General features: G+C 45.8%; 1 protein-coding gene across 1 annotated transcript; it reads right to left on the reverse strand.

Moving 5' to 3' along the window:
* Nucleotides 1-890: 890 nt before the first annotated feature.
* Nucleotides 891-12,602, reverse strand: LOC139639909 (mitogen-activated protein kinase kinase kinase 11-like; the record flags this gene model as incomplete). The annotated part of the gene is made up of 3 exons (XM_071514063.1): nucleotides 891-9,484; nucleotides 11,617-12,288; nucleotides 12,490-12,602. Coding segments are annotated over 3 exons (1,387 nt in total), but the record flags the coding sequence as incomplete, so codon positions are not given.
* Between the last annotated feature and the right edge of the window lie 90 nt (nucleotides 12,603-12,692).

Here is a 12,692-nt window from a genome sequence, read left to right on the forward strand (position 1 = left end):
ATCTTCCCATGTACAGAGCAGACTGTTCTACAGCTTCACACTTAATTCAACAACAGTTGGAGGTGGATGGAGGTTCCAGGGACAAAATCTGATAAAATGGGAGTCTAATGTGTGTCTGTTTGGGGGTCCGTGACATGGAAACATTTGAGAAACTTTATATCCTCATTATCTAGTTCACCACCTGTTATCTTCACTTGGGATGGCAAGTCACAACCTGCAACAGACAGCGCACGCTGCGCTCCGACAAGCCACTAACAGCCCAGAGAGCACAGTTAAAGATGACTGTGTGTGAGTGCATGTATGGCTCAGGCTCACTATTCACATGCACACACACACACAGGTCTCACCACTGCCACACACACACACACACACAGTCATTATTTCTACTGAGCCCTGCTTGTTTCCATTTTATGGACGATAAATAATAGGAAAAGGTGTCGTAATAAGGTAATAACAGAATATTTCTCCCTACATCCGTGGCAGGACACGTGGCGTTCATGTCATATTGGATTTACCGTAAATACGAGATGCTGACTGGGGAAAAAACGTTCCCATCAACCTCCTAGTGGTGACTACAAGTAGGATATATGGGAGTGTTTAGTGGGCTCCAATATCGGCCACCAATGTCACTAGTCCAAGATAATAAAAATCGAAATTATTAGCTATAGTCACACTTAGATACTTAACTCTACATGTGAAAACAAAGCAGTATCTGCTGCAGTTTGTTTATAGTTGATGAAAGTAACTTGTTAAAGACAACAATCGACCTGGCGATCGCCATCTTGGATGTGGGTGTTTCAACGAGTTTAACACGTTAGAACACTTCCGGAAAAAAACAAAAACAAATTACCTAAAAAGAACAACAACATACAAATTCCATGTCAGGGGTGTTACATTTTATTTGGTCTCATCTCTTTTTGAGCTTTTTCCTTTATATTTTTTTCCACAGGTTAAAACCCATTATAATAGTCAAGAGAGAAAATAAAAACAAAAAAACATGTTCACAAACTGTATACAGACATAATCCTCTTGACACACAACAATAAAAACAGTTGATTAGGCCCAGCCCAGTGCGAGATTTCACAAAAACGCAACATCGACAACGAATTTCAAAGCCTGACGACGGGAAACCTCTTACTCACGCGAGCAGAGACAGATCTGAGAGAACTGTAAAAATGGCTGCCAGGGCGACGCGACAATAAAGTCGTCGCATCGCCTAGCTTGTAATAGACACAAAATAGACATAGAAATGAATCTGGAACACATTTTTTAAAAAGCAAATACATACGAAGACGGGGAGGAGGTCCACCTTGCCTGCTATCTTCGAGCGGCGGCAAAGGCCTCGTCTCTGTCTAGGTAGGTAGCAGTTTTATGCACGTAAAATTTCAGTATGGGTGCCCCTAAGGGACATTAGATCTGGTTTGGGAATTTGCTGCAATGTACACAAAAGAACAATCTTTCAAGCTCTACCAGGCAATTCTCTTGAATTTTCTGCTACACACAAATACTGGGGTTCGAATAGAAATCGTTTCGATACGGATTTGGTCGAATTGGAGAACTGGAATGTGAAGTCATTCTGCCTCGTGTGAAGCACCCATACGTTTTATCTTAAATACTCCAGTGAAGACCTAAAAAAAAATAATAATAAAAAAGCATTTTTGCTCAAACATACTAAGCAATCAATCCATCATCCTAATGTAGACTGTGTCCATGGCCATCTTAGAAGAAAAATGTTTTTTAGTCCAGTGTGTAAAAAAGATGGCCATTCATAAATAGAATCTCATCCACATTTTGTCCCCATATATAAAATGTTATAAATGTCTGGTAGGCAGCTGTCACAGGGAAAAGCCTTTTACAGTACTGTGATGCTATGAGTGGAAGAGATTTGACCACTGAGCCCCGGGGATTTGTACCATCCAAACCGTTCAAAATTGCCTCACTGGATCATTTAGAGTTCAGTTATTTAAGTACAAGCACGAGCACCTGAAAGAGACCACCTACGGACAAATACCCGCAAATCCCGGTCATATACTTTATCCTGAAATGCATCTGTGTCTTATCGCCCTGCTAGATGTGAACCAGGGTGTTAAGAGGTGTTCGTCAATAGCCCTAAAGATCAAGAATAAGGCCAAACAGATCTATTATCTGTCATTCTTTTTATCTGCAAACATTGTTGTGCTCAGGCAACAATAAATCATTTTGCAATCTGTAAGCTGGATTCCATTTGAGAAACTGGGGCTGTTTACTCAACCAATTGCTTCGCAGCACACACTTATTCACCACTCTGGAAACAAAATTTACAGATTGAATGGCTCCTGTTCCAGGAAGATCACAAGGTAATTGAGTGTCAATAGCTAGGCAGAACAATAATATCAGCAATGGGGCTGTTCTATACTGTGGAGTGTGTGTGTGTGTGTGTGTGGGGGGGGGGGGGGGGGGGGGGGGGGGAGTGTGCGGGTTTGGACTTAATAACCTCATAGATAAAATCCATGTTTATTTTCTAAACAGAGCGCCAGCCTTCTCCGAGAGCCGCCGCTGTGGTCTTGGAAACGAATTGGCCCTCCTTTCATGGCTCTCATTCATTCAATTTACACTGTTTAACGTTATCATAGAAGGGAGGACAGCAGATGGTGACCTTGGATGCACAGACTGAAAAGAATGAGGAATAATATTCACACTTAGAGAGGCAGAGCATTAGCTTATGCACCTGGCGGTGCCTTTAGCCGTCATGGCTTTTGTCCGCATCCCTTTTGGGACGTGCAATTCCCGCACTGTCGCTGAAAGGTCATATTTGATCATTTGGTCTCACCCTGTTAATGCCAAACAAAGGACTGGGCAGGTGTTTCAGTTTAATACGATCCAGAAAGAGGAATAGCGCGTTTCTAGTGCTGATGGCCGGCTGAGAGAGAACTGAAACCAGGCTGATAACCAGGTACATTTGTAACGTCCAGTTAATTGAACACATGCAAGCAGAGGGAGACAAAAGGTAAATGAGGTGAAAGCCATTGAGAAGCCAGGCCATCTATATTATCACTTAACAATTTATTCTTAATTGAGCTGCATGGGTAAGATTGAATCAATAAAATAAATGAGATGTATATATTGTGGTTTGCCTGAGCTATTCCCCTACCCTTGTTGAACTCTCCTCCAATTCTCTCCGTAACCGTGAAGGAGAGAAAGTGTGCCTTGACTGAGGCTGTGGCAATTTAAGAAATAAAGTTGAAAATGAGTAGTGGCAACAATTCCCTGGCTTGACTTGCTGGCTTTCCCTGAAGGCTGACATATACAAATGGGTATGTTTACATGCACACAATCCTCCGTCAGATTAAGGTAATGCAAAGTAATGCGATTTCCTCCAATAACCTGGGTTCACATGCATTTATTTTCTATAGCTGGGTTAGTTTACTCGGAGAAAGCTTTGAAGCAAAGAGATTCAGCCCCTTCTTAATATCAGGCAAACAGGAGCAGAATATTTTGTCAAAAATGTTCTTTGTTGTTCACGTTGATGGGCTTGCGCAACACCCTGATGCAAGTGTTACATTCTCAGGGTTCACTGTTAGTTAATGTATGCGCAGCACACATTCTGTCCCATCTTAAAAGCGAAAATTAAGTCATGTTGTCATTTGTGTGACAAACACGCCGCAGCTGGATCCAGGTCAATTTTCTCTGTGGCCTTTTTGACACATTTACACAACTGAATGACATCCAACCGAGGTGTTTACATGGTCAGCTAAATGGAAAGATGGAGCAGAAATCCAGGTGTGTTCACTTTGCTTACACCTGTTATGAAGATAATCAGACTAAAGCCCTATTTACATAAGACTAATATAATGTAGGGACCTCAAGTCAAGTTTTTACAATTTGTCACTTCCCGATTTTTGCAAAGCGAAACGTCAAGTCTGAGCCAGTAGCGCATTCAAAACCTTCCTCTATCGATTCAACCCCTGCCTCCATTTTACATGACAGGAGCCACGTGCCAAAAACAAATTACATCTGAAATTACCATGACTTTGATTAACATGGGATTAGTATCATCAGGGGACTTCTGTCTTCACCAAAATCCAGTAGGTAATTGGCACTGGAATTTTTACTTTACAAATTACACACATGGCAGGTTTGCACGGCACTAAAGTCCCCAACAGTCTTCCCAATTATTACAAATCACGTCCTCAGGTAATATTAGTCCTGTGCAAATAGGGCTTAAGGCGTTTACGTGACAGTTGCTATAGTTGGAGTATTGCCTGAATCAGGTTAAGATCAGATTATTAGTGTGCATGTAAACACATCCTAGCCAAATGAAGCTTTAAGCACGAATTTAACCCGGAAGACTGGAGCGTCTTGCATTACGCGTACGTTCTCACCCACGTAATTCATGTAAGCACATTCACAACATCGACAAGTAACCTGCTTGTAATCTTTTTTCCTGACAATTGCTCTGATTTTCACGTCTGAACATCCCAAACACCACCTCCACTCACAAGTAGCCCCCAGTGCCTTGGGGCTGCAATAATATTGGATTGAAGACGGTCAATGCCTTGGGTTTCTCCATTGGTTCCATCTCATCCGTTTTTATTAATCTAATGCATCGACCATTTTGTCTTTTATTGATTAGAGGCAATGACCTGACTCTTGAACTTTCATCAAATCATTTCTGCTTCTTGTTGTTTGCTACAAAGCCTCTCTGGGTTGAAACTGAAGTGCCGAAAGCCAGGTATCGGTCTAGTTGGCGCCGCTCGGCTCTCCTGTAGAGAATTCAGTTTCATTCTCCCTGTCAGGTTGTGCTCGGGACGCTGATTTGCAGTGACGGATGGGGCGATGCCTGGAAGAGCAGCGCGTCACAAACAACTCATCAGGAGATTCTTATTGGAGCGCCGGCTGTCAGCCCTGTCAGACGAATGGCAGCTACCTACAACTGACAGCCAAACCAAAAATCGGAGGGCCCTGTCCACAAAAGACTTCCCAGAATGTGTCCCGCTCAGACAGTTACCAAACTATAAAGGATTTTTTTTTTTGTAATCTTGCTCCGAGTCAGATTAGGACTACGGAGCCTGAGGTAGGATTGTTTTGTACATGCATGAAAGAAGCATGAATCTGAAGTATTGCAAAGTATTTCCGCGCAAAGGTGGTCTTTGAAGCAGGAAGGTTTCTAGACACAAGTTCCAAAGCTTATTACTAGGAGAAAAATAATTCCTGTCCCATCTTTACACAGCGACTTAATCGTTTGTGAGAAGGGCAGCGACTGCTGTTGATTGTTAAGTAATGTTTCATGAAGTCAATTACCAAATGTTTGCATGGCAGGTAACGCTTCCAACATCAGATCTGGGGAGAATGAAAGCACTGAGACCACAGACGGGACATGAGTGGCAGGTTGAAGTGGATTCTTGACACACTCTGCGACAGAAATAATCCGCCAGACTTTTCAATCATCTCAATTTCCCTCATGTATCCTGTTCCTCGCTGAGCTCTGTTGACAACAACAGCTATCCGAGCCTAATGACTATCAGAGGATAGGTCTTGTGGCTTTGTCTGTTGACACGAAGGGAGGACGCAATAACTCATGTGTTGTCAGTGCTACACGACGTCGGTGGCTGTGATCGAGAGCGGAGGGAAGGCAGGGAACACTGCTGAGAGAGACGAATTCAATATTGGACCTCTTACGTTTGCACGGAGCAAAGCAAAATCCACACTGCCCTTGTCCAACAGAGTGGAGGATGGCAGGTGGGAGTGTTGGATTGGACTGTAGGTCAATATGAAAAGGACTAGAGGACATATTGGATAAAACAGCCAAAGAGGAATTCCTGCGCTTAGGTGACCCTGTCAAATTCTAAGACCTCCACAAAAAAAAAGTGTTTCAACACATTTGTTTCAGCACAAACCTAGAGATTTGACTGTCTTTAACTTGCACTGTGATTGTATATATATTGAATAATTTTCAGCCATTTTTGTTTGAGGTGCATGTGTATATGAGCACTGAATATATCATATATTTTAGGCCTTTCTGGGAGAGGCAATAGGATTTGAAGTTAAGATATTTTTAGCGGAGTTCGCACGATTGTCAAACATGAAGTCTGCTTGCTTCTCCCTGTCTGCCGGTGATGAACAGACGCGTTGACTTCTGACGCAACTTCAAACAAAATTCACATGGTATATACCTCTGTAAAATGAACACTCCTTGGTAAAAAATGGACTCTGTACTAGAATAAATGCAATTTCTTCTTCCCGGGTAGAAACCCGTCCGTTATCGAATTGAATACTCTGCAGTGTCAGGACAAAACTGCCCTTAAGAAAACTTTCCAGGAAAGAAGGAAGCAAAGAGTAGGAGTAAGCGAAAACTAGAACGCTACCTCTCACTAACGGTTGTGTGTGCATCACCTGAGGCAGAAGGACATAGAGAAAGGAGAGCCTCAACGGTGAAGACTTCATCCGGTCAGCAGCTGCGTGGCCAATGGCAAGACAGAGAAAGGACAATTTCTTTGGCTTAAGAAAGGGAGGACAGCAAAACCTGTCTCGAAAGCGGTGTACTGGAACAAGAGTTTTATCCAAACAAAAGGGCACGGCTTATATGCTAAAATCCATTGATTGAAAGTGATGTAGAACAAAGCAATTTAATACCTTGTGAGGAAGATACGGAGCGCTTTTTGTGATGTTGAGGGGAAATTAATTAGCCAAATATCTGAATAGTTTGGTAATGCACTCTGCCCTTATCACAAGGCTAATTATCACTATCAGGGCCCCCTCTGTTCGTCAGCAGGATTATTAAGCTAATCACAAAGCTTTCCCCTCTGGAGACGAGGTTTACGCTCTTCATTGGAACAAAGCTGTTATTGTCTTCCAATGACACGGCTTCAGCGCTGAACCCGATCAGTATTTGTACCTCGTAATGCGCTAATAAAGAGACGGGGCAACGGGAGGAGTTTTGCGCTGATGTGTTAGTGGGTCTCTTTCAGTTGCTTCGATGCTTGACCTACACCAATTAGGTCAATGGGGAGAACCAGTTTGACTGAGATGAAAGGAAAAATCCACCCTCAGATCCTTTTACACTGTTGTACATCTTCGGTCTGTGATGTTCAATGTGAGTTATTTTGTGATGAAGCTTTGTAATTTACTTTTCTGGTGTGCCCACTTTCATGGATTTCTCCCTGTATGATTGTTGAACGTCGGTAGAAAATGGCGAGACTAGAAAGAAGCTCTCGCTCTTTGATTCTGAGGGACTGACGCCAAAACCTGAAGTTTACTGCTGATGCTTTAGCTCGCTGAAAAGGTTTCTGTTATCAAACATTGTGTAGCTGCGCTGGAAATATCTCTATGTGACGTCATGTCGTCCACGCTTAGCCACTTATCCACGGGAATAAGAAAAATAAAGCACCAAACAACAAAGCGGACGTAGAAATGGAAGGTACATCACCAGTGGCTGTTGGTTTTTTTTTACAGTGTTAATGGGTTTTAGGGTGGATTTTTCCTTTGATGGAAAAAGTGGGAGGGACGAGGGGTTAGGAGCCCTGCTACTCTGCTGGACTGTACAGAGGAAGTGTTCAGACCTGGGTCAAGTACTTTAGCATTTGCGATTAATTCTAAGCGCTTGTTTTACCCTGCCTGGAGCACCAGATGGGTGGTGTTTATTAGGACAAGTAGGACAGTGCCAAATAAGTTGCTAATCACAGAAAAGTATCCTAAAATGACTTTTCAATACTTTCTGTGATTGTCTAAACTTGCTGGCACTCGTTGCACCGTCCGACATGGCAAACCCCACCCATCTGGCACTCCATGGTGGTAAAAACAACTTATTTGCTAATACTCTTTGTCCCAGGCCTATACACTCTTACAGTCACATTCTTTGGCACATGAGGGGAATGCACAGGGCTCCCCCCTCTTGTTTCCTGTGCTCTGTCGCCTGCCAGCCAAATGAATCAGTCCAATCCCTGGCATTTCCCCGGGAATGTGACTGGAATGTTATCTGCTTCCAAGTGGAATGCCTGGGTCATGGTTTGTCTTGGATTTCATGTGCGGCGGATAGAGTGGCCTGCTATAACCACTCAGAGTGCTTTCTCCCATAATGCAACGCTGAGACGCCGTTAAAAAAAAAACAGCATGCTCTCCTGACAGTGAGTCTATACACATACACACACACACACGCACACGCACAGGCACAGGCACAGGCACAGGCACAGGCACACAAACACCGTTTTTCTTCCACAGCAATGCTAAGCTGCTTTGCACATTTAAGCCAAATTCATAGCATCTTCCCTAACGCGCCAGGTTAACCGTTCAAGGAACCTTAAAGAGATATATATTAAAAACACTTCACGAAATAAGGCACTCCAATTTTCCATTGTCCTGAATGCTTTCAGAGTCTGCAGAGAGGTAGAGGCAGATAAAGCCGTGCAAGTCGCCTTATCCACCTCTGCATTGTCACAATGCTTCAAAGGTAAGGGGGAGATGAAAGCTGGAGATATGAGCAGTCTGATGGAATCTGAAGATGGGACTACTGATCTCTGATCTGCTTCTTCAGAGGGATAGAGAGGCAGAGATAGAGAGGGAGAGGGTGAGGGAGAATGAATCGGGCGCCGGATACTTGGTTCGCAGGCCGCTATCCCACAATCCAATGTACCACCGATGACCTTTCGCTGGCTTCCTGGTTTCCAAGGCAACAGGCTGGCATATAAATGGGACCGGCCATGGTTGGGGCTCCCTGGTTCCCATGGGGTAAACCCATGGGAGCTGAGTGGTGGGTGTGTGCGTTTTTTTTTTTTTTTTTTTTTTTTAAAGGATTCCAAATCCTTGTTAACACGTAGGACACAGTCGTGCACACGGTCCTGGACTGCATTCCTGTAATAAAAACAGGCGTTATTAAAATCCATAGGAGAGAGTCAGCCATGCTGGGTTTAGAACCTGTCGTCTCTGAGCTGTGTGGGGGACTTGAAGGGCTTGAGCCCCAGAGTCCTGCGGGGGCGAGCCTTCTCTTTGGTGCCGTCCTGGGGCTTGCTGCAGGCCGCCCAGCCCAGGTCGATGAGGGGCGAGTCGGCCGGGTTGAGGGGCGCCACGCGGAACGTGGGCAGCGTGGGCGAGCCGTTGGTGGAGCACGGCGCGGAGCGGGAGGTGGGGAAGGGCGCCGAGAAGGGGTCGAAGGGCGAGGCGGCGTCCAGGGCGCCCGAGGGGTCGGCCCTGAGCGCGAAGGGGTCGCAGTCCGGCGAGGGGAACGGGTCACAGTTGGTGAAGGGGTTGGTCGGGGAGGGCTGGTAGCCCAGGGGGTGGCAGTCCGAGCGACGGGGGCTGCGGCCGCCGCCTGAGCTCCCGCCCCCGGCCGAGATGAAGCTCCAGGGGTCGATGCGGGGCCGGATGGGGGAGGGGCGAGGCCGGGGGATGACGTTCACCTCCAGGCGGCGGGTTTTGGGGCTCCAGAGGCGAGGGTCCGGGTAGAGGGAGAAGGGCGCTGAAGGCTTGTCATCCGAGTCCAGTGTGTCTTGGCACAAAGGAAGGTCCAGGACTGGAAAGAAAAGAAAGAGAAAACATTAGACAAAGATATTCAACATATAGAACGTCTTCATTCCCTTCCCTGCTTAAAAAGGCTAATCTGACATTTATTCGCTGCTGCTGTAAACTGCTGTTGTGTTGCCCTGGTGCTCTTGTATGCACTCACATATCTGCATGTGTACACACACACATACACACACACACATCAACAAGCTCTGGCCTCCAATCTTAAAATGTATGAGATTTGTTTGTTCCCTCATGTTATTAATCTTATTTTATGTAATCTTGTATTTATGTCCTTTGTTGCTCTGTAAAGACTCTTTTACTTAAAGTGCTTTATAAATAAATTTAATCAAGTCAGTGATTATCATTGTTATGTGGAGTACTTAAGTGCAGAAGACATATATGGCTATACAACTATATTGATCCAAACAGAAACATGAAAACTGGGTATAAATTTATGTTGCCAAATACATGAAATAATCAACAGCAAAGCAAAAGAAAGTTGGTGCAATTAGTCTAAATTAGGGACAACAAAGAGGTGCCTAGCTATTTGACAGAATTGTAACAGCAGCAAACAGCAAGTGTAAATTAGCGATGACAAGAACATTAAACTTGGAATAAAATTAGCTCAAATGAACATTTGCCATTTCCAACTGTGAAGTGTCTGGCATTATTTACATCAGTGGCAACTCTCCGAGACTGCTAAACTATTCAGCTGACAAGAAAGAGCAATCAGGAGTCACACGAGAGCAGACGAGTAAAGGACTCCTCCTGAATTCATCTCCCTTTCAAGCGAGCAGCCACCGCCAGCAACCTTGTGGCAGCCTGTCTATGCATCTGAGCCTGAGTCATTACAGTCAATAAACATAATAAGATGTTTAGCTAAAACACTCGCTGTTTAATTATGTGTGGCTTTTTGCTACTGCGTGCCCGATGTAATGAGCGCATGCGGTTTGTGAGATTACGGTTGTTAGCGGCGGAACAGGCGAGGCATGTCTGCTTAGTACCTGGGGGCAGAACTATAAGAACGTCTCTGTGGAGAATCCAAGGCTTTGTGAGTCAAACGGACCAGATATAGAGTGTGAAATGTAACCAGAGGGCACTCTTAAAGCCCTCTTAAAGCCCACTCGCTCTTAAAACACCCAATACCCACTCCACCGTCATTACCGACTCTAAACTGTGTCATTTGCTTCTAAGAAATGCATATTATGACGTGGGCGTTCAGCGCTTTGATAAAGACACGCGTACATGTGTACATGAGAGAGTACATGAGACGTGTGTGTGTTTGCAGATAACGGCTGTCAAGGTAGGACACTGACATGAATTTAAACAAAAGTCTAAATATGCCTCATAAGGATTGAAAATTGCTTTTCCTAACCCTTCCACAGATGTAATTTTGAAGGGGAAAAAAAGGCTGCTAATCCCTCTTGGGTGTGATCTTTATACATATTTTATCTGTATCAGGATTTCAATGCTAGGCACAAAGGAAGCCTATGAGATTATGTGTGCCATCGTGAAGTTTTCTTCACACCATGGCATACACACACATCTTGGACAGCCATATGAAACTTTGCAATATTCTGGGGTGTAAATGCACCCAAGAACCAACTGAGGAAGTGGTCAGAGAGGAATTGTGGTCATGCATTATTAGCATTTTTGAAATGATTAGTTCCTATGTGTGCTAAGCTGTGCTGCCTGATGCTTTCTACTCATCTTCAGCTTTACAATAAAAGAAAATTCTGACTCGCAAGAGAAATACAACACGAGATTGGACGCACACTTTGCTTAATGGCATTAGCACTGAAGTACGGGAGGACCAGCTGTTACCTGCGATATGCAAATAGCGGAAGACAACCTTTGATGTAAATGAAAAGGCTCGTACGGCACTGAAGCCTCCCTTGTGCCAGCGAGATCTTGCTCAAAAGGCAAAGCAATAATTCTGCAAGAACTGCGAGGGAACATTGTCATGCTGATGAAGTAAATTTTGCAAGGAAAAGGACCGATCGGATTTCAATGATAATGCGTCTTTATGCTCTGTGTTGGGGAGATGCAGATTAATTGTGTCGATAAATGAAATCATGGATCCAATCTGGATGTGGGACACCGTGTTCGTGTGAGGTGTGAATGGGGATTCAGACCGACCTAGCTGAGAAGCGTGCAGGCCTTGGCTGGACCTCCTCCTCCTGTCGGCTCCGGGGTCCCAGGCCTCGCAGCCCAGCTCCCCGTTGGTGGGATGGGAGGTGGGGGCCCACTCCCCCGGACTGGCCCTGCCTTGACTCTGGGGCGTCCTGGCGCTCTGGGGACTCTGGGGCGTCCTGGCGCTCTGGGGACTCTGCGGTGTCTGCGGGGTCTGCGGCGTCTGCGGGGTCCGGTGCCCGCTCCTCTCGCGGGGGTTCGGCGGAGGCGGCGTCAGCGGCAAGGGCCTCACCGCCGGGTGCTGCAGGACTAAATCCAAGAGCGGTCTGGGGAGCGGCTCGGAGGTGGAGAAGGTGATGAGATCGTCCACTACCGGGGGGTCCGAGGCGAGGGGCTTGGGGGGCGCGATCTCCGGTTCGGAGGGGGTGCGGTAATGGTCCTCCAGGGAGGGAGGGTTAGTTCGAGGGGGCACTCTGGGGGGGACGTCCAGGCAGCGACCCAGTCCTACGGACGCCAGGAGGGAGCCGCCGCCCAGCAGGGCCCGGTGGGTGCTCTTGATCAGGCCGCCCAGGGAACCCCTCTCCGGCCTGGGGGAACCAGCCGGGGAGGAACCCCCTTCCTCGCTGCCCGAGTCTCCCTGAGGTAGAGGCAGCCGCAGGCTCTCCTTCACCGTGGAGCCTGCAGAGAGAAGAAAGTGTTTTCATGAGTTTTGAAAAGAGAGAAAGGGAGAGACAGAGAGACGGAAAAGGAATGCTCAACGCATTTATTATTCATCTAGCTTCTATTTATAATTCACACTCAGGCCAGCGTAAATTATAAGAGTGGCTAATGGAAGATATGTGGCTGGTGGTCGGGCTGATGATGGAGGGCGCGGGCTACCGTTCTGGGCAGGGAGAGCGCTTGGCGTGGAGGGTCTGTACTCCTCAAAGTCGTCCTTGGATTCTCCGTTCTCATTGCTGTCCAACTCCAGGAGCTTGGCTCTCATCGACAGACTGAAATAGCAACACAGAAAATTCAATAACTGATGCATGCTGAGAGTTAAATTCCCAAATGGGATTACAGAACACAATTATGAAGAATAT

The sequence above is a fragment of the Centroberyx affinis genome, unplaced genomic scaffold (genome assembly GCF_046629955.1).
Source record: "Centroberyx affinis isolate AG114_WGS23_722 - 3 ecotype Tasmania unplaced genomic scaffold, CSIRO-AGI_Caff_v1 ptg007915l_1, whole genome shotgun sequence".
In the NCBI taxonomy this organism is placed as follows: Eukaryota; Metazoa; Chordata; class Actinopteri; order Beryciformes; family Berycidae; genus Centroberyx; species Centroberyx affinis.